The sequence below is a fragment of the Rissa tridactyla genome, chromosome 16, assembly GCF_028500815.1.
Source record: "Rissa tridactyla isolate bRisTri1 chromosome 16, bRisTri1.patW.cur.20221130, whole genome shotgun sequence".
Classification (NCBI taxonomy): Eukaryota; Metazoa; Chordata; class Aves; order Charadriiformes; family Laridae; genus Rissa; species Rissa tridactyla.
In genome coordinates, this window is record NC_071481.1 from 8,609,778 (window position 1) to 8,635,834 (window position 26,057).

A 26,057-nucleotide genomic window follows, 5' to 3' on the forward strand; every position below is an offset into this window, starting at 1 on the left:
GGAGGTGCTTGGTGTCAGCCTGGGGCACTCTTGACTTCTCACAGCCCAGGTGTGATGTCCGCGGCCCAGTCGCTGCTGCGTGGGAAGGGGAACTGGGGGGAAAACCAGGGAAAATGCTGGCTCCTGGCTGGGTTTTGGGATCCAGAGGCTCCAGCAGCAGCAGCAGCAGCGGCCGGGCTGGGCTGGGCTGTGACCGCTCTGCCCCTGGGGCGCCCAGGCCACTGCTCAGGTGGTGACAGGCTGCTGCTGTCCCCGCGGTGATGGGACGCGCAGCCCGCTGTCACGCCGGGGTGGGGGAGCTGCAGCGGCGAGAGCCGGGCGGGTGCTGGGGCAGCTCAGCCTCACCCAGCCCCGCAGCTCGCGGTGCCGTGCTCTAATAACACCCGTTATAAATTACCGCTAACGAGTGCGACCGCCGGGTTGTGCGGTGGCAGCTTCGGAGAGCTCTCCCTTCTCAGCGCTAACGAGCTCTATGTCTGTGTCGTACAAATTCTTGCTCTCTTTAATTGTTTTCCTGCGTGCTCAAGTGCCAGCCCTTAAATGCGCGGGGCCGGGATTCCGGCTGCCCCCGCTCTGGATGCGTGGGCTGCTGTCCCTCGGAGCACGGACACCCTGTGTCCGACGGCAAACGCTCAGTCCTGCCCTTCATTTCTGCCACACAGCTTTAGTGACTGGATTTCTCCTTTCTTTTTCTTTTTTTCAGGTCCCTGGGGTAAAATTAATAGCCTCTAAAAAATACATTTTTTAGTAATTCAATAAATTAGTCTATGCTAATAATACCGGCGGAGTGGTGCCCGTGCTGCAGGACGCGGCAGTTGGATGGTGGTGGTTCTGCGTTGCACCCGAAGCTGCGATAAAGCCCCAGGTTTGCTGCTTTTCGCCTTCCTGCGAGATGAGAAATCGTGTCCCCGGCCTCCCTGGGGCTGGGGGGCTGGGGGGGCCCCTCGCAGCCCCTCTGGGGTGGGGGCGGGGGTGCTGGCAGCCCGCCTGGGTTGCCCAGCGCCGCTGCCCGTCTCCTCACACCGTTCGCTTGCGGGGATTTGGAGCCCCGCGGCAGCATCTGCTCTGGCTCGGGGCTCGCGCTGCTGCCTGTCGGGATCGCAGAGCCCGGATCAGGGAGCTCTGCCCAACGTCCCCGCACTGACCTTTGGGTGGGAAGCGAGGGGATAAGGACAAAACCAGGACTCAGCCTTCAGAGGGGGAGTCGGTGGCCCTTTGGGGGTCTGGTTCGTTTTTGTAACGGTTTGCAAGGGAAGGAGGATAATAATTCACTTGGAAAACAGAATCCCCTTTTCGTGTGGACTGAAAAACCCGACTTGCCCCATCCCTGGAGGGGTTCAAGGCCAGGTTGGATGGGGCTTGGAGCAACCTGGGCTGGCGGGAGGTGTCCCTGCCCAGGGCAGGGGGTGGCACTGGGTGATTTTTAAGGTCCCTTCCAGCCCAAACCGTTCTGTGATTCTATGAACTTTGCAGGTGCAGCACCTCCAGTAGGCTTCAGACTGACTCACCTCCCGGTTCCTGGCGTGATAACAAGAAATGCTCCAGGCCACCAGCTTTACCCCAGTTTTTTTAAATGCAAACCCCGCGCTGCCACATTTCTAAGCGCAGGGCGGTTTCCAGCAGCAGGTGCCGGAGTGACCAGGGCCACCAGCCACGAGGAGTCAGTGTTGCTCCGTGCGGAAAAGGCTCTCCACTGAACTCCTCCGAAGCACCAGATGTGGAGGAGCTCCTTTGCCCACAGCGTCCCAACAGCTTCCCCAGGGGACTTGGGGGGCACCTTTTCTTAAAGCGACACTTTTCTGGGGTCTGTTTTTGTGAAAACTGACTGGAAGTGGGGGGAAAAAACACCCCTCTGTGGGTGACTTCTGCAGCACCCTTTTGCAGCAGCCGATGCCGCAGCTCGCGTGGACCCTGCAGTCAGAGCCGTAAAGCAATCGCAGAGACGCCCCCGGGGTAGGTGATGGTGCTTTAATTGGGGGGGGGAGAAGAGTGTCCCACGGTGGGGCCTGGTACAGGAGGTTCTTGCTGCCCGTCACACGCGGGAGTCCATGGCGTACATCTTGCTGGTGGCCGTTCGGCCCCGGGGCTGGGAAAGCCTCTGGGGTTGCCAATGGCTGCTGGTGTCTGCCAGGAAAGAGTTGGGGTGGGGTCACGGCTGGCAAATCAGGGGGCCTGGGGGGTGCCACAGCTTGGGGGGCACGGCGGGAGAAATGGACCCGGACAGCCAGCGCTGTGGGGTCGACTTCCACCTGGTGGCACCAGGCGTAAGGGCTGGAGATGATGCTGGTGAGGCATCGCCTGCCCTGGTGGTGGGACGGCCAGGTTTCCACCGGCACGTCCTTGTGGCCACCGGCTCAGGCTTTGGCTGGTCGCAGCGATCCGGCACGGCCACTGCTTCGGGTAGACACCAACACACCTTCGCCAGGACCCTGAGGTCCCACAGGTGTGGATGAAGCATCTCTGCCCCCCGCCCCCTCCATGCCCTCGCAGGGGTTATGGGGTCCTCACTCAGCCCAGTCCTGCCTGGGGTGACCCCCCCCTCCGTGCCCTCGCGGGGCGCAGGCCAGACACCAAGGGGTTCCCTCAGTTTGGCTGGACCCTGCCAGGAGGTCCTGCACCCTCTGAGCTGCTCCTTCACCCCACGTACGTCCCTGCAGGGCAAAAAGCTACTGGAGGTGGGATGGGACAGACTGACCCGTGCAGACGTAGAGGCAGCAGGTCAGCAGGACGGATGCCACGAGGCAGCCCATCGAGCCAGCCATCCCCAGCCAGCACGACCACCCGAAGTCGTAGTGGACTCCCAGGAATATGTTGTGCGACACCAGCATGGCCCTCTCCATGTAGACGTCCACCGCGTACCACACGGAGCCCACAAGTCCCAGGATGCCTAGGAGGAAGGGGGCTGGTTAAGAAAGAACCATACACCCCCCGCCAAAGACCCCTCTGAGGGGGTGTCCCTAGCTCCCGACATCCCACCCCTCTCCCCAGGGGACACGAGCTCCATCTGCCCCCGAGCTCTCCCAGACACGCACTCCCCACGCCAAGGATGACGCCAGCCCCGTAGCACATCTTCAGTTTGACACGAGGCTCTTCTTTGAGGAACTTGATGCAGTCGAGTCCAAGCAGCAACGTAGCCAAGGCCAGGCCAGCCAGGAGGTCTGCGGTGATCAGCAGGGTCCGGGTCACCACGATCTTCACTGGGCAGGGAAGGGGGGGGGGGGGGGGGGCGGAAAAACGGGACACAGGAATGGTGAGAGGAACTGGTGTCACTACTCCAGATTTCTGCCTGTGTCCCTGCTGGAACCATCCAGCTCATCAGTTGGCACGTCCATAGGAGATGTCTACATTGGGACCCACCGACTCCCTGCCTGACGTGCCGTACCTCGGCAGGGTGCTCACCAGGCTCATCTGAAACCTTGCAACAGGACTGACTGGACCAGCTCAAGAACCCAAACAACTTGAGGTGCACCAACAGGGATGTGGGCACCTACTCAAGACCTTCTTGCACAGGCTTGGACAGAAGATGCTACTGTCCAGACTGTCTGGTTTTTTCCTCCAAGTTGCGTAGCTGGTGTTTCGAACGGCAAATGCCGACGTACCAGTGAGAAATAGGGGAGCTGGCAGGGTTCGCGTCACCAGCTGCGTGCACTGGGACTTCTCCCTGCAAAGCTTTTTCCCCAGAACCGCACGACAGCCCCGCGTGGTCCACGCTGACTTCTTGTTCCCTTCCCCCCTGCCCGAATCTGTGTTGTCCCACGTCAAGTACCCCACACAAGGGTTCTCCTGTGCAAGGCCTGATCTGCCCTCTGCAGTCCCGGAGAAGTCTCCATACCACGTTACGATTATCCATGAGCTGAGGACACAAGTCCTTGGCCGGTGGGAGATGGTCCTCACCCCTGCACACGACACCAGTGGGGTTGCAAATCCCACCATGCAATGGGGGGGCAGGAGCTGTGCCTGGGGCTCTGTGTGCCAAAACACCTTCCTTGCGAGGTGGCACATCTTCGTGGCCTTTCTCCTGCTTGGTGGCCCCGTGGCAGAGCTGGCTGAACCGTGGGTGGTTGCGCAGGCCGTGCTGATGCGGCAGGAGACCGAGAGCAGCCGTGGGCCTGCGTCGCTGACTGGTGAAGGTCAGCCCTTGCAAAGAGGATCATCTTCTCGAAAAGGGAAGAGGGGGAAACTCTTAGCCGTGAACTTAAAAAATGCCTCCAGGCCATGGCAGCTTACCTGGGTGGTCAGCCAAAATGGAGTCATACTGGTCACAGGTCCTGACCCCATCCTGCATGTTGGTGACACACTCCCTCCAAAGCCCCCGGCATTTGTGACTTACCTGGAAGCAGGAGAAGCACATTCAAGCAAAAAGGACCAAAAAGCACCAAAAAGCTCCCCAGGGACATCCCGACCCAGCAAAGCAGAGCTTCAGGCTCTCACCACCACAGCTGGACACTTCCCGGTGACTCCCTACCCGTATCCTGTTCTGTCTCCTCCTTCTGCTCCAGCATTTCCTTATCTCTCTACTCTTCAGTGCTCCAACTCATGCAGAAAGCGGTGGGTTTGTACCACCATGTCCCCTTTCCGAGCTCGCGGAGACATGGTGGAACCCCACGGATGTCAGGGCACCCACCTTGCGCCCAGCTGCTAACCCTGAAGCTGGTTGCTCCGCTCACCTCCAAGCTGTCATCGGCGTTCACCATCCAGCAGTCGGTGCACGTGGCAAGGAGCAGGAAGAGGGTTGAGAGAAGAGCAAGACCGAACGCCGTCATCTGCAGGGCTGCGCTCATGGGGTCACCTGCAAGGGCACAGAGACATCCGCCACCTCTGCTCTGCCCGCTTCCCAGGTCCCTGATCCACCGAGGGCAAAGCGCCGCCTGGGCAGAGGGGGTCCTCTGGATCCCCATGAGTCATCTGGGGCCCGTCTCATGGTCCTCGGTGCTGCCAAGATGTTCTAATACCTTTAGCCAAGGTTGGGCTACCAGGTTGGCACGTGGCCATGGCCTTCAGAGATATATTGACTTTGCAGTGGCGACATGGCCGTAGCGGGTTGCTCCCTAGATGTCCGCTCTTCCAAGTAGACCATCTGAAGTCGGCAACCGTCAGTACTTGCCCTTTGGGGATCAAGAGCACGTGGAAACCGTTGTCAAACAACTGCTGTTGTCAAAGCCTGTGATCTGAGCATGTGTCTCCTGATAGCCCGAGGTTTTCTTGATGCCTTCATCCCCGCATCCATACGATTCCGGTGGGAAGGTCACCTGCCTTTTCTTTCTTTTTTTTTCTTTTTTTTTTTGGAAGAAAAGCAATGAAGCGTCGAAACATCCAGGCTGGAGGAGGAGCACGAGCAAGTGTCCCGTGGAGATGTCCTAATCTCAAGTGGCAAGTCCAGAGAAAGCATCTCCCATTTCGGAGGTGGATGGTGGCTGCTGGGGCTTGATGTGGGTCCCCTTGGGTGCTCCCGAGGCTTTCCGAAGGCCAGAGGGGATGGGACCGTCTGTTTTCCATCCTCGCCAGAGATGGCGGGACTTTGCAGAGAGGGGAGCTGTGCCCAAGGTGTACGGAGCAGAGAACATCGTATCTCCACAGCCTGGACACGAATCCCGCTTTGCTGTGTTTTGCAACCCAAGATGGTAAATATTTTAGTGCCTGAAGTTGAAACCGCCGCGACGGCCCTTTGGGCAGAGGGGTCCCCATGAGTGGGTTAATTAACGAGACTGGGTGGGTTAATTATCACGGGACGACGGCTCTTCACCGCGGCAGAGTTTGTGACCTGCAGCCAGACGCTGCCCAGCCTGGCGTCCACAGGCCTCCCCGCGGGGCAGAGGTGGGCGGGAGGGTCGCAGTCCCCACGGCCAACGCGCGACATCTCCCACCACGTCCCGCCTGGCAAGTTGCTGGGAGCAGAGGTACCGCTCCCCCCACTCCCCCCGGCTCCTCCGGCAGTTCCACCAGCTGCACTCCGGGAGCGCGGGCCGTCCACGGGCAGCCTCTCAGCCCCCGATTCACAATGCTGGGGTTTTTTTAGTTTCCCAGGCTCCCTTCTGAGCTAAATCTCCATAACCTTAATGTTTTTCCACAAGACCCTGGCTGTTTTGGAGCCTTTGAAGAAAATCTGTTCAGCCATTTGAGTTACATGAGCAAGGAAAAACGAGGGAAGGGAAGGGAAGGGAAGGGAAGAGGGAAGGGAAGGGAAGAGGGAAGGGAAGAGGGAAGGGAAGGGAAGAGGGAAGGGAAGAGAGAAGGGAAGGGAAGGGAAGGGAAGAGGGAAGGGAAGAGGGGACGGAAGGGAAGGGAAGGGAAGGGAAGGGAAGGGAAGGGAAGGGAAGGGAAGGGAAGGGAAGAGAGAAGGGAAGAGGGAAGGGAAGGGAAGGGAAGGGAAAAGGGAAGGGAATGGAAGAGAGAAGGGAAGGGAAGAGGGAAGGGAAGGGAAGGGAAGAGAGAAGGGAAGGGAAGAGGGAAGGGAAGAGGGGACGGAAGGGAAGGGAAGGGAAGGGAAGGGAAGGGAAGGGAAGGGAAGGGAAGGGAAGGGAAGGGAAGGGAAGGGAAGAGAGAAGGGAAGAGGGAAGGGAAGGGAAGGGAAAAGGGAAGGGAATGGAAGAGAGAAGGGAAGGGAAGAGGGAAGGGAAGGGAAGGGAAGAGGGAAGGGAAGGGAAGGGAAGGGAAGGGAAGAGAGAAGGGAAGGGAAGGGAAGAGGGAAGGGAAGGGAAAAGGGAAGGGAATGGAAGGGAATGGAAGAGAGAAGGGAAGGGAAGAGGGAAGGGAAGGGAAGAGGTAAGGGAAGGGAAGATGGAAGGGAAGAGGGGACGGAAGGGAAGGGAAGGGAAAAGGGAAGGGAATGGAAGAGAGAAGGGAAGGGAAGAGGGAAGGGAAGGGAAGAGGGAAGGGAAGAGGGAAGGGGAGGGAAAGGAAGGGAAGGGAAGAGGGAAGGGAAGGGAAGAGGGAAGGGAAGGGAAGGGAAGGGAAGAGAGAAGGGAAGAGGGAAGGGAAGGGAAGGGAAGGGAAGGGAATGGAAGGGAATGGAAGAGAGAAGGGAAGGGAAGAGGGAAGGGAAGGGAATGGAAGAGAGAAGGGAAGGGAAGAGGGAAGGGAAGGGAAGGGAAGGGAAGAGGGAAGGGAAGGGAGAAATCAAGAAAAAAATCCAGCTCTGGACCCTGTTAGCAATAAAAAGGGGCTCGGGGGAGCGTTACCTTCACCGCAGGCTCATCCTTGCTGGGGTGGGACAACGGCAAAAGCTCTTTGTCGCCGATGGCTGGGGCTGGGGACGTGGGTCTTGAGGGCGGCCGGGACGTGATCCTGACCCACCTGATGGAGTCGGGAAATGCAGCACCTGCCGGAGCCTCTGCCGGGCTATTTAAGGGTTTTTCAAGGGGCGTCGGGGGGGCCTTTGTGCTCCCCGGCGTGATGAGCATCCCTGCGGTTAGAACGGTCATAGGTTGGAAACGGAACCTCCCCAAAAAACACCACGTGGGGAAACCTGTGGGAACCCGCTGGGAATGCTCCCCAGGTGGGGGACTCTGTGTCCCGGGCGAATGTCCATTTTTTAATTAGACCTTTTAATTGCTGCCCAGGGGTGAGTGGCCTGAGACACGTTGGGTCCCCGGGACTGGTGCAGGAGAAGCAGAGGGGTGGAGGTGGCCGGAGAAAGGAGCTGGAACGCGAGGATGATAATTAAATCCCTTTGGCCAGGCCCGCAGCCAATAATTAAGACCCCCTTTTTTTTTTTTTTTTTTTTTTTTTAATCCCCCCCTCCCCCATTAAATGGAAAACAAGTGACAACCGCCGCAGCGGCGATGGCTCGGGTGACGTGTCCCCTCAGCCCCCCGGTGCCATTTCCTGGGTTATGAAATAACCCATTTTCATGTTTCATCTGGGTTGTACGGGTTAGGAAGGGACCCCTGTGCCATTTTATGGGTTTCACGGGTCAGGAGACGCACTTGGGTTTTTTTAGGTTTCCTTTGGTTCTGGTGGTTGGGGTGGGGGCTTTTTTTTTTTTTCCCCCCTCCAGACACTCCTCGGGAGCGCTGACCTGTGGGGATTTTGGCAACGCACCGGCGTCTCGGCAAATCCTCGAGCTTCGGCCCCGCGAGGCACCCGGTCGCCCGACGTGTGCGATTGCCAGGGCTTTATTGCAGATTATCCTGTTTTCCCGGCGTTTTGGCCCGTGGCAAGCCCAACGCTTGGGCAGGGAGCGGTGAATTAATGCTGGAAACATCCAGGAGGGTTTGCGTGTTCCTTCCTTTTCCCACATCCGCAGCTCAGCAATTTGTGGCACTTAGACATCCACGATACAGGTAAAATTCCGGCGCGGCCCCAGGCAATACAAACCTGCAGCTGCGTGCCCTGGGACGCCGATAAAATAGGTTTATTTTTATTTTCTGCTCATCTAAACGGTCAGTTTATTACACATCGAACTAACCCGCCTTGTCGATTCTCAGCCGAAACCTTCTGGAGGGTTGAAAAGATCCAGGCAGAGGGGCAGATCTACCGGTCGTTGAATAATTAAGATCATTTTTCGTAGTAAACGAAGGTGGAAATCGGCTCTTGTGTCTCACCGGGTCTGTAAAAACCCGTGTTAAAAAAAAAAGGACGCTGACGGGAGACCCAAACCTTCGTGTTTTAGCGCAGGTCGGTGCAGGGGAAACCGGCTACAGCTGGAAGGAAAAATAAAATATATAAATAAAATAAATAAAGACGTTTCTTCGATGGGACCATCTCGCAGAGGTGGAGGGGACTCTGTGGATGCTGTTGGGGCAGGCCAACGAATGACTATAAATGTCTAAAGATGATGAAGTGACTAAAAACGACTAAAAATGATTAAATGACTAAAAATGACTAAAACCGCCATCAAATAAAAATAACCAGCGCTCCGAGGCGTGAGGGAAGCGGCTCCGTGCTCCGACCGGCTGCGGGGCCCGGCCGAGGGCAGCGCTGCCGCGGAAACATCTTCGGCCTAAAATATACCAAGGGGGGGGGGGGGGCTGAAACGGATTTTGTAATTTCTTTTTTTCTTTTTTTCTTTTTTTTTTAAGGAAAAAGGTGAATTTTTTTTCCCTACCCTCTTATTCCCACGGGATTTCGGCGCCGCGGCGATTTGGTGCGATTTGCTGCCATCTCGGCGGCGTCTGGGGGTTGGGGGGGGGGGGGGGGGGGGGGGCTGGGGGCTCGTTTTCCCTTTTCTCCCTTCGTTTCCGCCTGCTTAAAAATGAATATTCTTTCACAGGGTTTTGGATGCGACAGGAACAACCAGAAACCTAAATATTGTCCATCATCCTGATTTTTATTAAATAAAAGACGTGTCTTGGAGGGGGGGGTGGGGGGGGAACCCCATGTTCTGGCCTGGATGCGATGGGGACGGAGGCAAATCCCACGTACCGCAGGGAGCCCGGCGTCCCATTCCCGTATTTTATCCCGCTTTGCCCTGTGCAAAACACACGAGGGATTGTCCAGAGGACAGTGGGGACCTTTATACCCCCAAACGTGTTATCGCCGCTCAGCTATTTTCCCACCCCACACATGCCCCCCCCCCACCCCGGCTTTGATGTGCTTCCAGCCTGGACGTCTGTCCCCAGGGAGCCCTCGGGTGACCCGTGGAGATGTCACGGGAGCCACCGAGGACCCTGAATCCCGTTTTTTTGGAGGTGGGATGGGGGGGGGTGTTTGCGGATCAGGTGCTGCCGGCAGGACAAGGATGCTGAGATGAGACGCCGGCCGTGGAAAAACCTGGATGGAGAGCATCACCCCCCAAGGAAAACCAGGCACAGCACCACAGGGCGGGACGTCCTTCCCCTCTGCAAAAAATCAGTTTAAATTAGCAAAGCGCCAAATTAGGCACAAGCCAGCTCTGAATTCACGGGAAACAGGAGAAAATAAGGGAGAGCCCAGCTTTGCGGGTCGTGCCGCCATCCAGAGAGACCTGGACAGGCTGGAGAGTTGGGCGGTGAGGAACCTCATGAAGTTCAACCAGGGCAAGTGCAGGGTGGTGCACCCGGGGAGGAATAACCCCCCACACCAGGACAGGTTGGGGGTGACCTGCTGGAGAGCAGCTCTGTGGGAAGAGACCTGGGAGTCCTGGGGGACAACAGGATGCCCATGAGCCAGCGATGGGCCCTTGTGGCCAAGAAGGCCAATGGCATCCTGGGGGGCATCAAGAAGAGCGTGGCCAGCAGGTGGAGGGAGGTCATCCTCCCCCTCTGCTCTGCCCTGGGGAGGCCACAGCTGGAGCGCTGGAGCCCAGTTCTGGGCTCCCCGGTTCCAGAAGGACGGGGAACTGCTGGAGAGGGGACAGCAAAGGGCCACCAAGGTGCTGAGGGGACTGGAACCCCTCTCTGATGGAGAAAGGCTGAGGGATTTGGGTCTCTTCAGTCTGGAAAAAAGACGGCTGAGGGGGGACCTTATCAACGCTGATAAATACTGAAAGGGGGGGTGTCAGGAGGATGGGGCCAGGCTCTTCTCAGTGGTGCCCGGGGACAGGACAAGGGGTAACGGGCACAAACGTGACCATGGGAAGTTCCATCTCAACACGAGGAGGAACTTCTTTGCTGTGAGGGTGGCAGAGCCCTGGCACAGGCTGCCCAGAGAGGTGGGGGAGTCTCCGTCTCTGGAGACATCCCAACCCCGCCTGGAGGCATTCCTGTGCCACCTGCTGTGGGTGACCCTGCTCTGGCAGGGGGTGGGACGGGGTGATCTCCAGAGGTCCCTTCCCACCCCGGCCAGTCTGATTCTGTGATTCTGTGACGCTGGTGGCATTTCAGCCTCGGGAAGGGCCCTGCAGAGGGACCAAGGGCGGCTGCAAACGGGAAGTGCTGGGTGCAGTCCCTGCACGGGACATCTGGGGTCTTCCATGGGGTCAGCCTTAAAGGAAGCGATATTGAAGGCCACCTCCCTTCCTTCGAGAGCAACACGTGGCGACAGCCGCGAGGTGTTTAGCGCTGCCCAGGAGGGCGAGACCCACTCGGCCTGGGGGAACGTCACCTGGCGCCCGCTGCAGAAGGTGCTGGGAGGCAGCAAAGGGGGCACTCGCGGGAGAATTGCCCAGATTTGGGGGGGGGGGGGGGGGGAAGGGGGGGTAAGGGGAGGGGGAGAGAACAAAGAGACGATTTCAGAAAGATGCCCGCGATGGGCCATGTTTTAATACCACCGAGCCGCAATTTTTAGTACAAACAACCGGCCGAAAAAAAGGCACTTAAAAACCCCGACCGGCCCCGCTCCCCCGGCTGTGCCGCCCACCCCCCACAGAAAAGTTAATGCGGTTTTATATTAAAAGAATAAAAACGTTCTTCTACGCCGCGCTGTGCTCTTGATATAAAAAAAACCGCCTTTTTGATTGATTTTTTTTTCTTTTTTTTTTTTTTTTTTTTTTTTTTAATAAAGCGGGAGTTTTCCTTTCCCCTCCTCACTGCAGTAGCTTTTGGAGTGTGTTTTTGGAGGGGGGACCCCCGTAAAGTTGGGGTTCGGCCAACCGAGCACCCGACGGGTGAAGACAGCCTATAAGCGCTGCTCTCCCCTGGCGGGTGAAGAAGACATTTTTACAGGGGGTCTGCGATTTAAAAGAGAAAGAGGGCTGTTAGTCCCGCCTGAGGGAGAGAAATCGACCCCCCCCGCCACCCCCAACGCCAGGGCAAAAAAATCGCTTTGCTTCCCCCTCCAGCACCGACCAGGGCCCAAAGCGGCGCGGGGGCGTAAAATAAAATAAAATGGAAGGAAATGAAAGAAAGTAGAGGGGAATGAAGTAAGACCGAGGGAAATGAAATAAGATCGAGGGAAATGAAATAAAAGAGAGGGGAAAAAAAATAGAGTAAAAAAAAAACCAAAATAGAGCAAAATAAAATTTAAAAAAGAAATCAGCTACTTCAGCTAATCGGGATTAAAAACAAAAATGAAAATGATTAATAAAAACATACATAACCAAGCTCTTTGGATCGTTTCCTGCAGGTTAGCTGGCACAGCACACGCGAGACGGACGGACGGACGGACGGAGGTAGGGGGTGGGTTTTGGGGGGGATTTACGGGTGAAATGGGCGCTGCGGCGTTTGCGGAGTGGTTAGTGGCGGCCGGGCCGAGGTTCGAGGCGGTGGAGGCAATTAGAGCGTCGGCGGTCGAAGGCTTCACCGCCCGCTGCGGGGGGGATGCTGTTGGGGGGGGGGGCGGCGGAGGGGGGAGAGGGATTTGGACACAGCGGGGCGGCACCAAAATTCACGGGTCTGTCCACTGGCTCCCCGAAATAGCTGCGCTGGGCCCCAGAAACCAAAACAAACCCGGGCTTTGTGTTCCAAACCCCCTTTTTGCCCGGTTTGATTTGCCCAACGCCATTTATTCTTCGGCTTAACGAGGCCGCATACTTGCGCCTGGTGGGTAATAAGGCCAAGGGCGGATTTGAGCTGGCGGAGCTCAGCTGGAGCACCAGCAGCCGGGCTCCAATGGAGAACGAATAATAATTAAAAAAAAAAAAAAAAAAATTAAAAATAAATGGTGCTTTTGGGTAGCAATGAGGCGGGGGGGGGATGCCCGCACCCCGAAAGCGTCCCTCTGCCCAAAGCCGGGCGCAGGGATGCTCCAGCCTTGGCTCTGCCGGAGGTTTTTCCTGGCTCTCCCGGCTTCATCCCGGGAAATCGAGCTCTGCCTTCGCTCCCGAGCACCGGGATGCGGGATGCAGAGGCCAGGAGGGGGGGCACGGACGGGGGGGGTCACAGCACAAAGCGCCTCTGTGCAGCACACCCCCGCGGCACTGGCATCGCCCCGTCGCTCCGCAGCATCCGCGTGATGGTCCGGCCACCCACGGCCCCGGCCACCCCAGGGGGGGGCCAACGTGCCTGGCCAGGGGGGGAGAGCTGGCAGTGATGGGTAAGGGAGCTATGACCCCAAAAAACCCCGTTATTTTAGAGGACGGTGCTGCAAATGGCGCTGAAACCTGGAAGATGACGAGGAGAAAGATCTCACGGGGCATCCAGGGACCAGGCGGGGTGGGAGCGCCGGGGTCTCACCCGGTTTTTTGGGGGTGGGGGGGCGGCGCTGGGCGGCGGGAGGGCAGGGATAGGGGTCAGACGTACTCCCGAGCCGTGGAAGGCTGCGACTGCCGGTAGTACTGCTGTCCTCGCCGCTCCTTGGGGGGGCAGGAGCAGCACAGGAGGGATCCCCCCAGCACGGTGAGGCTGGCGGCCCCCCAGCCGATGAAGAGAGCCGAGCCGAATTCGTACCTGCAGTGACAGACAGGGTGGGGGGGGGAGCATCAGGGAAGGGGGGGGCAGAGAGGGCGGAGGCGCACCCCGAGGTGAGCACCCCAAGGGCACAAGGAGGCTCGAAGCCCCGACGAGGCGACGGGCAACGTCGAGGCAGATGTTGGTTCTTCTCCTCTTTGGGAATCCCCCTCTTTCACGTCGGCCAGACCCAGCTACGAATTTTCCCTGTGCTTTAATCCCGCCTTGGGCTGGAACTCCAGGAGAGCTCTCACTCTGTCCCAGCACAAAGTCAGCGGTGGCACCGGCTAAAACTTCAGCATCGGGGCGACCTTCTGCAACTGGGCGGCTGCGGGGTGGCCCAGGTCCCATCCCCTGTGGGACGGCCCATCTGCCTACGGCCCCACGCGTTGCCAAAACCGGCCAGGGAAGGTTCTGTGGGAAGTGCAGGGACAAGCTGGGATTCGGATGAAGAGCATCCCCTGAGGCGGGCTCTTACCTGGCGTTGACGGGGACGGTGCTCTCTCTGAAGAACTCGTAGGTCACCTGCGTTGCGTACAAGGACACGGCGGCCAACGTGCACAGACCTGGGCGCGGAATCATAGAATGGTTGGGGTTGGAAGGGACCTTTAGGTCATCTGGTCCAACCCTCCCGCTATGAGCGGGGATAGCTTCAACTAGACACCAATGGTTGAACATCGGCAACACCCAGGCCCTCACCACACCAGCTCCTCACCCCTTCTTCCATCAAACAGCTTTTAAAAGGTGTTCGAGGTCGCCTACATGAGAGAGGTGCGAGGGCTGGAGCTGCCTTACCGGAGAGGATGAAGAGGACACCACCGGCAACAGCGATGCGGCTCTTGGTCACGGGATCCTCTTCACCGACTTTGGTGCATTTCATGCCCACCACGCTCACGATGATGCCGAAAAAGCCCAGGAGGAGAGAAATGACCATGAGAGCCCGGGAGGTCTGGATGTGAACTGCAAGGCGGGGGAAGGAGAGCCGCTCGCCAGCGCGTGCTTTCGGCCAGAGCCGGTCGGTCGCTGGGAGAGCAAGGTCACCCCGGCCCACGCTGGGGATGAACCTGTCCCTTAACCCTGCCCTCGCTGCGTGGCCCCATGTCCCCCCCCCTCCCCTGCACGGCCCGGGGGGGGTGATGTCAACTCAACTCCGGGCACCGCTCCCCGTGCCTTCCCCGACCTTCCTCCCTGCCACACTCATCCTCGCCGTGATTTCCTGGGCTGGGAAACGCCTCGCCCACGGCAGCACCGCAGTCCCCAGGTGCCCCAGGGGGGGCGATTCACAGCCCCGGGGGTTGCGATGTCCCCATGGGGCACTGTCGGTCCCCAAACGTGATGGGGGACCACGGGGACATCTCCTCCCTGGACATCAAACCCCCGGGGTCCTGGGAGGGGGGTCTCAGACCCACAAACAGGCTCGAGCCCATGAGGACAAGATGGGGCCAGACTCGGGGGGGGGGAGGAAGGGAGGGGTGTGTTAGACCCACAGGGTGGCTCAGACCAGTGGGGGGACAAAGAGGGCTCAGAGCCTTTCGAGGGGGACTCAGGAGCATTAGAGGGGCTCAGCTTGCGGGGGTCAAACCCACAGAGGGGCTCAGACCCATATGGGGGGGGGTCAAGCCCACAGAGGGGCTCAGACCCATAAGGAGTGGGGTGAAATCCACAGAGGGGCTCAGACCCATATTGGGGGGGGGGGTGAAACCCACAAAGGGACTCAGACCCATATGGGGGGGGGGGGGGTGAAACCCATGGCGGGGCTCAGATTCATATGGGGGAGGGGGGGTTGTTAACCCCCTAAAGGGGCTCAGACCCATACGGGGGGGTTAAAATCCACCAAGGGGCTCAGACCCATATGGGGGGGGATGAAACCCACGGAGGGGCCCAGATTCATACCGGGGGGGGAGGAGGGTGTCAAACCCCTAAAGGGGCTTGGACCCACACGGAGGGGTCAAACCCACAGAGGGGCTCAGACCCATATGGGGGGGGTCAAACCCACAGAGGGGCTCAGACCCATATGGAGTGGGGTGAAATCCAAAGAGGGGCTCAGACCCATATTGGGGGGGGGTGAAACCCACAGCGGGGCTCAGATTCATACGGGGGGGGGGAGGAGGGTGTCAAACCCCTAAAGGGGCTTGGACCCACATGGAGGGGTCAAACCCACAGAGGGGCTCAGACCCATATGGGGGGGTTAAAACCCACAAAGGGGCTCAGACGGTGGGGCGGAGGGTGTCAAACCCCTAAAGGGGCTTGGACCCACACGGAAGAGTGAGACCCACATGGAGGGGTCAAACCAACAGAGGGGCTCAGACCTGCGGGGGGGGAAGGCGGCAAGAGCAGCCCAGGGGGAGCTCAGCCCCACGGAGAGGGGGCTCCATCCCAGGGAAGGAAGCCGGACTCCCCCCCCCACAACCCCCGGTACCCACCGTCGAGGGAGAGGAGCGAGTCGTGGAGGCGGCACTGGACCTGCCCGGTGCTCTGGGCGGCGCAGCTCATCCACAGCCCTTCGTGGAGCCCCACGGCCGTGATGATGGCGTCCCCGGCGTACGAGCTCTGCCTCCACTGCGGCAGCACGGCGGCCGCCAGCGCCGCCACCCACCCGCCCAAGGCCGCCAGGTACCCGGCCAGCTCCCGAGCCCCGCCGCCCATCGCCGCGCCGCCGCCGCCGAACCGGCCACACCCGCCCCCGCCGCGCCCCCGACCGGCCCCGCCCCGGCCCCGCCCCGGCCCCGCCCCGCCCCTTGGGTGGGGGGGGTGCTCTGGGAGGAGGGAAAAGGCCATGGGGGGGGGGGGGGGGGGTCCTGAGGGGGAACGGGGAGGGGGCTGTGGGGGATGCGGAGGGGGGTGTGAGGGTCCTGGGGTGGGGGAAGATTTGGGGCGAGGGGAGGGGGGGATATGGGGCCAGAGGGAGGGGATTGGGGTCCCGAGTGGGGGATTTGAGGCCGGGGGGGGGGGATTGGGGTCCTGAGTGGAAGATCTGGGGGGGGGGATTTGAGGCCGGGGGGGGGGATTGGGGTCCCGAGTGGGAGATTTGGGGTGAGGGGAGGGGGGATATGGGGCTGGAGGGAGGGGATTGGGGTCCCGAGTGGGAGATCTGGGGGGGGGGATTTGAGGCCGGGGGGGGGGGGATTGGGGTCCCGAGTGGGAGATTTGGGGCGAGGGGAGGGGGGGGATATGGGGCTGGAGGGAGGGGATTGGGGTCCTGAGTGGGAGATTTGGGGAGGGGGGGGGATTGGAGTCCTGAGTGGGAGATATGGGGCTAGGGGAGGGGGGGATATGGGGCTGGAGGGAGGGAGGGGATTGGGGTCCCGAGTGGGAGATCTGGGGCGAGGGGAGGGGGGGATATGGGGCCAGAGGGAGGGGATTGGGGTCCTGAGTGGGAGATTTGGGGCGAGGGGAGGGGGGCTATGGGGCCGGAGGGAGGGGACTGGGGTCCTGAGTGGGAGATTTGGGCCCGGGGGTGGGGGAAATTTGGGCCAGGAGGGGGCGATTTTGGGCTGGAGGGAGGGGATTGGAGTCCTGAGTGGGAGATTTGGGACCGTGGGCATGGATTTGGGGCCAGGAGGGGAGATTTGGGGCTGGAGGGAGGATGATTGGGGTCCTGAGTGGGAGATTTTGGGCCGGGGAGGGGGGGAATTTGGGGCCAGAGGGAGGGGGATTGGGATTCTGGGGGGAGGTGGGGGGGAGATTTGGGTCCCAAGTGGAAGATTTGGTTGGGGTTTGGGGGGGGGGAATTTGGATACTGGGTGTGGAAATTGGGATCCTGGGGTGGGGGGATTTGGGGCCTGAGGAGGAGGGCTGCATCGGGGCGGGGGGGGGAGATTTGAGGCCTTGGGGGAGATTTGTGTTGGAGGGCAGTGGAGATTTGGGGCCCGGGGGGGAGATTTGGGTCTTGGGGATAGATTTAGGATCTGGGAGGGAGACTTGGGTCAGGGGAGGGAAAGAGGGGGATTTGGGCCGGAGGGAGAGAGATTTGGGTCTTGGTGGGGGGAGCTTTGGGGCACTAGGGGGTATCCGGGTCTTGGGGGAGATGGAGAACCCCCAAGAGTGGAGGGAGATGGGGAAAATGGGGGTCCCCAAGAGAGGCAGGACTGGGGGAGGTGAGCCCCCACCCCATCCGTGACCCCTTGCACCCCTGCCGGGGGCCAGGACCTCCCCCCCGTCTCCAGCCGCAGAGGTCCCGGGGGTGGCTCCAGGAATTCGGCATGGGTGCGGGGAACGGGGTCGTGGCCCCCCCCCCGCCGCCGCCGCCAGGCCTGACCCTCGCCTCCCCGCGGGGCAATCCAGGCACGCCGCCGCGGCACCAACAAGAACCACCATTGACGGCAGCGTCCCCCCCCACCCCGCAGGGTGTGTGGGAGGGGACGCGTGCCACCGCCCTGGTGACACCAAGAAAGTGGCAGCCCCGGGACCTGGCAATCGTTAACCGCCCCGGCCTCATCAGCAGTCTGCTCACGCGCGCGGCCGGCCGGGGTCGGATGCTGGGATGGTGGGCAACCACCAGTGGGACCATCCATTCCTCCCGGAGAAACCATCCCCTGGGACCCCCCGCTCCCACCCCGATGCGGAACGGGACCTGCCCTACGCCCCCTCCAAATATTATGGGGGTGCCCGGCTCCGGTGGCGGGGGGCAGGATTTATTTACTCACATTCCCCGGATGGTTATGGAAATGGCCGGGGCTGGACACCCGCGGGAACAATTTGATGTCCTGTTCGGGTCTGCCACGGTGCTCAATGTCCTTCTTGTTCAAGGACGGTTCCCTCCTCCCCAAAATCGTGGTCCCTGCCCACGCTGCAGGAGTGGGGTCCAGGGGATGCTCCGGAGCCGAGGCGGGAGTTGCATCGCCCCTGCCAAAAATCCTCCAGCGCCCGTGGCACCTCCCTCCACCCCAGAAGTCCCCCTTGTCCCCCCAAAAATGGGGGTGGCATGGCTGCAAGGAGGGAGGGAAGTGTCCCAACGCTGGACAACAGCCAAGGCGGCGGCGGGGGGGGACACAGACGGCAGCCTCCAACCCCCACTCGGCAAGCGACAGCTTAGAAAAAAACCCCCACATTTATTCACCCATTTTCTGCAGAAGGCACTTAAATAGCCGCGGGTTCAGCCGAGCGGAAAGGCACGTGGCTGCTCCCGTGGCACGGGGTCCTCGCCCCTCACAGAGCATCCCTCCCTTGTCCCCTGTGTCACCCTCCCAAGAGTCTCTGTGATACCCCCAGGTCAGCTCTGCAGGGGGGTGCGGGGTGCCGCAGGGGTGGTGCAGAACATCCCCCAATCCCCCATCTCACGTCGGCTGGGGGCAGAGGGGGGGTCCCCTCCGGCAGCCCCACAGCTGAAGCCACAACGTCGGTGTCACTGGTCCCAGCAGGGACGTCCTGATCCCCATGGCACATCAGAGCTCGTCCTTCCCCACCGCGACGGCAGCTGGTGGCTCCTGCTCCATCTCCCGCAGCAAATCCCCCTCTTCCGTGCCAAAAAGCATCTTCACCAGATCATCCGCCTGCACACGCTCCTGTGGGGCAGACCCACGGGGATAAGCGTGGCCATTGTCCCTCTCCCCCCGCCAAAATACCCACCCGCTGCTGGGGAGGGAGCTCACCCGCTCGCTGTGTCGAGGGTCCAGGGTGAACCAGAGGGCGATGGCGCAGCGCTGGCCCTTGGTCACGGCTTTCACCCCGTGGGGGTTCTCCGAGCCGGAGGAGAAGCCCACGGCACGACCACACTGCGGCTGAACCTCCGCCTGCGAGGGACGGCAGACCCCAGTCAGGATGCGCTTGGTGGGTGACAGGGTTAGTTGGTCCCTCCCAACCCAAGCCCATTCCTTGTGGTGGGACAGGGGATGGGGCCAGCGGCAGGAGCTGGGTTTGGTGCTGCGCATGGATCCTCAAGGAGCTGAGCTACTTACGGTCTCGGTCTTGGCATCCAGCTCAGTGAAGTAGAACGCTCCTCCTTCGAAGTCTCCGTTAAGGTAGAGGATGGCACTAAAGGAAGCATGGGACAAGTGGAGGTGATGACCATCACCCCAGGCCACAGCTCCAGCAACTGGGAGCTCCCCCAACACCATGGCAGGAGCCAGAGGCAGGAGAGCCCAGGCTGGGTTTGTCCTCCTACCCTGCACCAAGCCATGGTGCCCTCAGGTGGGGAAGCTCTGGCTGATAAGACACCACTGGTACCTGTAATCCCGGAAGGTGTAGGCTGGAGGTTCCTTCACGCACACGAGAGCCTCCGCATTGAGGATGCAGTTGTCCACATGCACCTCATGGCTGTTATCACTCCGGCCTTCTTGCTTCTCTAGGGTGGAGAAAGACCTGGCATGTCATGACCCTTTCATCCCTGCAGGACCGGTGTCTGTCCCCAAGCACCATGTGCTTGGAGGTGACAAGAAAGTCACCTGTAGCCTAAAGCCCTTCCACTCGCTGGAGTGTGGACCATGAGAGGCCATTTGGATGGCAAAAGCCTCCGTTGACTGGTCCCATTGCACCTCCATGGTCCTCCAGACACAGCCTCTCCCAGCACCCAATCCCAAATCCCTCCGGGTGCTGAAATCCGTTATGGCATGAAGCCACCTGCCCCATTGGAGGCAACGAACAGAGCTGCTCATCTTCCCAAATCGGGCTGAGGGACAAGCTCCCCACACCTTCCCTTTGGGAAAAGGAGGAGGTTAGGGAGCAGCAAGAAGGTCTCAAAGGAAAGGTCCAAGACCAGACCACCCCAGCTGTTGGAGAGGACCCAGACAGGACAAGAGGCTGAAGGAGACTCGCTTCTGCTCGGGTTGTGCTCCTCCGAGGCCATGCTCACCATCGATGGCTGTGCGGCACACCAGGTGGGAGTAGGAGAAGTGGAGCGGGACCTCCAGGCGGAAGTACGACTCCATCATGTGCCGCACCTTCTCCGTCACGTTGTAGTAGAGGTAGGCGCTCTGCAGGGGCACCTTGCCCTCCTGGCCCAGCTGTGGGGGACGGATGGGACACGGGCTCAGCCCTGGGCAGGTTGGGCAAGCACAGGCAGCTGCCTGCCTTCAAACTGTCCCCCTCCCTGGTCTCCACAGCCTGTTTCTCCCCCCTCCCCGCAGCCACCCTAACCTTGAGGGCCTTGAGGACGGTCACGCCGTAGAAGGTCTCGCTGGGGGTGTGAGGAGATGTCTTCCCACGATAGCCATCCCCGGCTGAGGCAGCCGCCTGCAAAACACAACTGGCGTTACCAGCCTGACTCCTGAGCCGCAGGACGGGACCCTTCAGCATCCCCTGCCCCGTCCCTGCCCGCTCCTCCCGTCCCCGCGCTCACGTTGGTCAGTCTCTGCAGCTCCCGGCACTCCTCGGCGGAAAGGACCCCATCCACCACGACGCGCTGGGAGCCATTCAGAGCCTTGGAGTTCATGGTGACACTGGCTCCTTCGTACACCAAGGGGCCACCTGTGGCACAAACGGGCTCAGGAGGACACAGGGGTGGGTGCCACCGACCCTGGGGGACAGGGCTGGGGGAAGCTGTGGTCCTGCCACCATCCACACGGAGGGATTGTGAGCTGGCAGCGGGGGACATGGAGGTCCCCATCCCACCTCCCCTCCCGGCCCTCCGCACCTTCTCGGATGAACTTGCTCATATCGGCAGACTCCTTAGCCTTCTCCTCCACCAGCGTCTCGATCTCCTTCATGAGGTTGCCGATCTCCTCTGAGATGCGTGCTGCTGTCTCCCGCTCCACCCTGGGCGCGTGGCAGCCATCAGCTCCACCGCCCCGCTGTCCCCGTGTCGGGAACAAGGGGCACCAGGACAAGGGCAGGACATGTTGCCTCCAGGGGCCAGTGACAAAGCCAAGACTGGAGACAGTCACCTCAACGCAGCCCTCACCCCGAGCTGCTCAAGATGACCAACCCATCCCCATCACCCCAAGCAGCTGCCCTCCAGCAGGCTCTTCCAGCCTCAACACTAAAACCCTCCCTGACAGCACCTCCATGGCCATGGCCTTTGGCCCAAACCTCATGGAGGAAGAGGGGTACGTCCCGTTGGTCCCCCCCGGTGGGTAGGCTTGGCCATCAGCCTGGGAGAGAACTCACTTTTGTTTCTCTCGCAGTCTTTTTGGTATCACCTCTTCGGGTGTCCATGTGTCCTGCAGCCAGAAGAACAACAACATCAGGAGCTGGATGACGATCTGTCCGGGATGCAGACCCCACATCCCCTTTCCATCTGGCCACCATGTCCAGCCTGGTCCAGCACCACTCACCGGATCCACGAAGGGGATGCCGAAGACGTCGTAGCTGAAGAAGAGCAGCTCCTTCTCCATCAGGCTTCGCTGGCGGTACGCCTGGATCTCCTGTGGCGAGGGGCAGAGGGACGGGGTGAGGGCATGGCACGACGGCTCTGGGAAGACACTGAGCGAGGGCAGGAGGGTGCAGGCTTTACATCATTCCTGCAGTCCTTGCTCCAGACCCACAGCCCTGGTTTCCCGGTCCCTCTGGCAGCCGGGAAGCAAGTGGCTTTCCCCATCCTGCATGAACTTCCCTGTCCCATGTGGACGAGGCCTGGGGAGAGGACAGGGGAGACAGAGGCACACGCGTGTCCCTCCTGCAGGAAGCTCTTTCAGAGCAGATTCCTTTCCCTGCTCCAGCTGATGTGGGGCAGAGACATCCAGCCCTGCCCACCACCTCCCGAGCATCTGGATCCAGCTCTTTTCAAGCCAAATTCTCTCCTTTTAAAGCAATTGCGCTTCGGTTGTGGAACTGCGTGGCAGAGGCGGGCTCAGGTCCTACCAAAAAGTCTGTCCATCTGCCTCTCGCAGACCTCTCCCACAAGAGCCGGGCCATTTGTGCAAGCCATCAAGCCCTCACTTGGCCAAAGATATTTTCCCAGCGATGGTTTTCACTCTCTCAGCTATTTTCCAGCTTGTTGGGTCTCGCATCCATCCACTCCTCTCCACCTTGCCACCAAAGGGTGGCTGGACCAGAGCAGACCCATCCAGAGCAGACCTCAAAACCTCTGCAAAGGTCCCCAAGGAGGGGAGAAGACGTCTCTGCTCACCTCTCGGGGTTGGATGGGTCCTGCCAGGTTTTCCCCCAGGACGGCGGTGTAATAGGCCAAATTCTGGTTCATCACCTCATCGTTTGGGAAGAAGAGCAAATAGGTTTTGGTGCATTCGATGGCTTTTTCGTAATTCCCATCTGCAAAGAGAAACGGGGCTGCTACCGGCACGTCCGAGAGCATCAGAGACAGAGCAAACACCGGTGTGGAGGAGGAACAAGAGAGAAAGTCATTGTTGTTCTCCAAAGGGTCTCCCAAGTAGGGCAGATACCCTGGAGCAAAGATTGCTCCTGCCACAAAGGCAAAATTAAGAGTCCGAGGCGCTCTCCTGCCTCCAGAAATCATCTCCCCAGAAATCCGGGCCGTTGCTCGGGTAGTTTTCTCGCTTGGAAAACATCTCAAAGCCTATTTCCAGACAGCAGGACCCAACCATTTCCAGGCTGACCTACAATTTTCTGAAGCACCCTGACCCACTTTCATCTACGGGTTTGCAGCCTTTCAGTCTTCTTGGACTTCGGTCTGGTTTTTTTTCCCCCCCTCCTTTTGGAGAGATTTGCATAGAAACAGTTTAGATTTTTCTAAGGAGGTGAATAAAAAACTAAATAAAATGGGGTTGATTTGCCTGGGTTGTAACTAACTGTTCTGGAGGGGGAGGGTGCCTCTGTGGTTTGGAGCAAGAGGTGGCCACGTGGCCAGAGACAAAAACAATGCTTCTCGAGGCCGTTATTTCACTTGGAAAGGGAAGCTGCCCGGGAACTGAGCATCTAAAGTGACATGATGGGCTCTTGCAACCCGGCACAGCGAGACCCAGCTCTTCTGTTCTGCATTTCAGGCTGGAGGAGCCGGGCTGCGTGAACTTCATGAAGATCAAGTGGAATGTCCTCCACCAGTATCAGTAAAGACTGGGGAACGGGTGGGTTTAGAGCATCCCTGGGCAGAAGGACTTGGAGATACTGGTGGATGAAAAACTGGACGTGAGCAGGCAACGTGCGCTCGCAGCCTAGCAAGCCAAGAGTATCCTGGGCTGCATTGCAAGAAGCGTGGCCGGCAGGCCGATGGAGGTGGTGCTTCCTCTTCTCTCATAGGATCCCACCCGGAGCACTGCGGCCAGCTCTGGGGTCCACAGCACAAGAAGAACGTGGACCTGTTAGAGCGGGTCCAGAAGAGGCCACAAAAATGGTCAGAGGGATGGAACACCTCTATGAAGCAGGGCTGAAAGAGTTGGGGTTGTTGAGCCTGGAGACAAGAAGGCCCCAGGGAGAACTTCTTGCAGCCTTTCCATACGTAAAGGGGGTTATAAGAAAGACGGGAACAACTTTTTTACCAAGGCTCGTAGTGACAGGACAAGGGGCAACAGTTTTAAACTGAAAGAGGGGAGGTTTAGGTTGTCCGTAAGGAGGAAATTTTTTCTGATGAGGGTGGTGAGACACTGGAACAGGTGACCTAAAGAAGCTGTGGATGCCCCATCATCGGAAGCGTTCAAGGTCAGGTTGGACCGGGCTTTGAGCGACCTCATCTTGTGCAAGATGTCCCTGCGTCTTGGGTTGGACTAGCTGGTCTTTGAAGGTCCCTTCCCAACCCAACCTATTCTGTGAGTCTACGATTTCTACCCACGAAGAGCGCCATGTCCAGCGCCGCTGGCCAATGGAGGACAAGGCATTGAGCTACTCACTGTTGTAGTAGGCAAACTGCAGGTAGTTGAAGTGCGAGGGCAGGAAATCCTCCACGGGCTTCTCCCGGCCAGGCTGCGAGGCCAGCTCCGTAACGCAGCCCTGCTTGCAGCTCAGCACCTGCATGTAGTGATCTGGTGGAGAAAAACCCCGTGTCACCGCACACGGTCAGCCAAGGGGTGGCGGACAGGACCTTCAGGGGTCTCCACTCCGACCTCCCGCTCGCAGAAGGGCTGTTGACAGCTTTTCAGTGGTGGAAACCCTCAAGGATGGTGGTCGCCCACCTCTGCATGATTGGTGGTGGGGCTGTTGCCACACTCAGGATGGCCACCCTTAGCGTCCCACCCTTGCGTCCTGGTGCCCCTCTGATGGTCCCTCTCCTGTTTCTCCACATCCCTCTGGAATTTGGGGGATTCCTGGGCATCACCCCCAGTGCTAAGCACGGGCAAACACCTCCTGCCACTTACTGGCCACACTTCTCCTAGCGAAACTTAGGATAAGGTTTGCCCTCTTTGGGAACCCACCACCCCCCGGCTCTTTGGGGACCTCTTTGGGGACCACCACCCCCCCAGGATTGTCCCCAGCTCTTGAGACGGGACGCAGCACACGTGGCTCCCACCTGTGATGGCCTGGAAAAGGTCCGCATTGTACTCCAGGTAGTTGTAGCCCTCATAGTCGTAGGGTCCCTCGCAGAGCGCGCGGCACTCGGCATCCGCCACAAAATACTCCTCCAGCGCCTTCTCCAGGTGCAGGATGGCGGCGGCCGGCTGCTCCTCCGAGTAAAACCGGACACCGAGACGGAACTCGGTCTATAGAGGGATGAGAAATGATGGGGGGGGTCTGTCGCTGTGACAGAGCACCCGGGGCGCCTTGTCCCCACAGGGGGATGGATCCCCACGGGATGGAGATGGATCTCCAGCACCAAGGTGGCATCTCATGAGCTTGCCGAGCCAACAGCCGTGGTGTCACCTCCCAGCGGGGGGGATGTTTTGGGAGGGGCTGCCCAAGGCGGGGTAGGGGTGGGGGGGGTCTCACCAGGTGGGGTTTGGCCTCCAGGTCGGTGAAGTCGTCCTCGCGGACGCCCGCCATGGCTTGGTAGTACTCCAGGTTCTGCCTCATCTCCTGGTGCCCGGGGTTGGCCACGAAGAAGGTGTGCGCTGCCGCCGCCGCCTGCGCCGGCCGGTTCATCTGAGCGGGACGGGAGGGACGGGGTGAGACAGCGCCCGCCCCGCGGCGCGGACTCCCCCCGGGGGCGCGGAGGGGACCCTGGTCCCCGGGACATCAGGGTGACCGGGGGGTCCCGCAGCCGGGACGGAGGGCGGTGACGGGGGCGGCCCCGGCCGGCTCCGACGTGGCACTGCTGGGGGGGGGCAGGGAGGGACGGGCAGGGCCCGGGGCCGCCGGCCGGCACCCCCCACCCCGCCGGGGCGGGCAGCCGGGCCCCTCCCCGGTCCCGGGACACCCCCCCCCCCCCCGCTCCGGGATCGCCCCCGCCCGGTTCTCTCGGTCCCGTCCCACACTCAGCTCCCGGGATCCCTCCGGGCATCCCGCATCCCCCCGGCACCGGGACATCCCCCGTCCCTTCCCGGGGTCGCTGCCGGTCCCGCCGGCCCCGGACACCCCCACTCCCCCCCCCCCCACCTCCCGCCGGTCCCGCCGCCGGTCCCGCACCTTGAAATAGGCGACCTGGAGGTAGTTGTAGGGGCTGCGCTTGCTGAACTCGCGGTCCAGCTCGTCGCCCAGCCGGTACCGGGAGGGCGCGGCGGGCCCGCAGCCGCGCAGGCAGGCGGCGCGGCGGAGGAGCCCCCGGAAAAAGAGCAGGTCGCGGAGCACCGGTTCGGTCTGGGGCTCGGTGCCTTCCGCTGGTCCCGCCGTGGCGTTGGCGCAGCGCAGGCGGCACCGCACCAACCGGGAACGCACGGCCGCCCGGGCCCGTAGCGCCCGCTCCATCTGCAGCACCACGGCGGGCCAGTCGCCCCGCGAGTACGCCTCGGCGCCGGCGGCGAACAGAGCGTCCGGGGGCTGGGCCGGCAGCGGGGGGTCGGCCGGTACCGGCCCCGGTTCCGGCCCCGGTTCCGGTGCCATTCCCGTTCCCATTCCCGGTCCCGGTGCCGTGGCCGCCAGCAGCAGCAGCGGCAGCAGCGCGGGCAGCGCCATGGCCGAGCCCCGGGGCCGCGCGCGCCCCGCCGAGGCCCCGCC

The 26,057-nt window shown here is 60.6% G+C and overlaps 2 protein-coding genes and 1 pseudogene across 2 annotated transcripts; all 3 read right to left on the reverse strand.

The window, feature by feature from the left end:
• Positions 1 to 1,961: 1,961 nt before the first annotated feature.
• On the reverse strand, positions 1,962 to 4,868 carry LOC128918329 (claudin-16-like; annotated as a pseudogene).
• Positions 4,869 to 11,363: 6,495 nt separating this feature from the next.
• On the reverse strand, positions 11,364 to 15,830 carry CLDN19 (claudin 19). Its single transcript, XM_054222460.1, has 5 exons — positions 15,608 to 15,830; positions 13,980 to 14,144; positions 13,663 to 13,750; positions 13,038 to 13,184; positions 11,364 to 11,527 (listed from the first exon to the last, which is right to left on the reverse strand). The coding sequence occupies exons 1-5, from the start codon at positions 15,828 to 15,830 to the stop codon at positions 11,476 to 11,478; spliced, it is 675 nt and encodes a 224-aa protein (XP_054078435.1). The 3' UTR covers positions 11,364 to 11,475.
• Positions 15,831 to 18,215: 2,385 nt separating this feature from the next.
• On the reverse strand, positions 18,216 to 26,051 carry P3H1 (prolyl 3-hydroxylase 1). Its single transcript, XM_054222669.1, has 15 exons — positions 25,530 to 26,051; positions 24,894 to 25,046; positions 24,478 to 24,667; positions 23,861 to 23,992; positions 22,189 to 22,328; positions 21,395 to 21,484; positions 21,228 to 21,280; positions 20,755 to 20,876; positions 20,461 to 20,588; positions 20,259 to 20,354; positions 19,975 to 20,125; positions 19,350 to 19,467; positions 19,082 to 19,157; positions 18,776 to 18,916; positions 18,216 to 18,688 (listed from the first exon to the last, which is right to left on the reverse strand). Exons 1-15 carry the CDS (start codon positions 26,013 to 26,015, stop codon positions 18,569 to 18,571), a joined length of 2,196 nt encoding a protein of 731 aa, XP_054078644.1. The 5' UTR covers positions 26,016 to 26,051; the 3' UTR covers positions 18,216 to 18,568.
• Between the last annotated feature and the right edge of the window lie 6 nt (positions 26,052 to 26,057).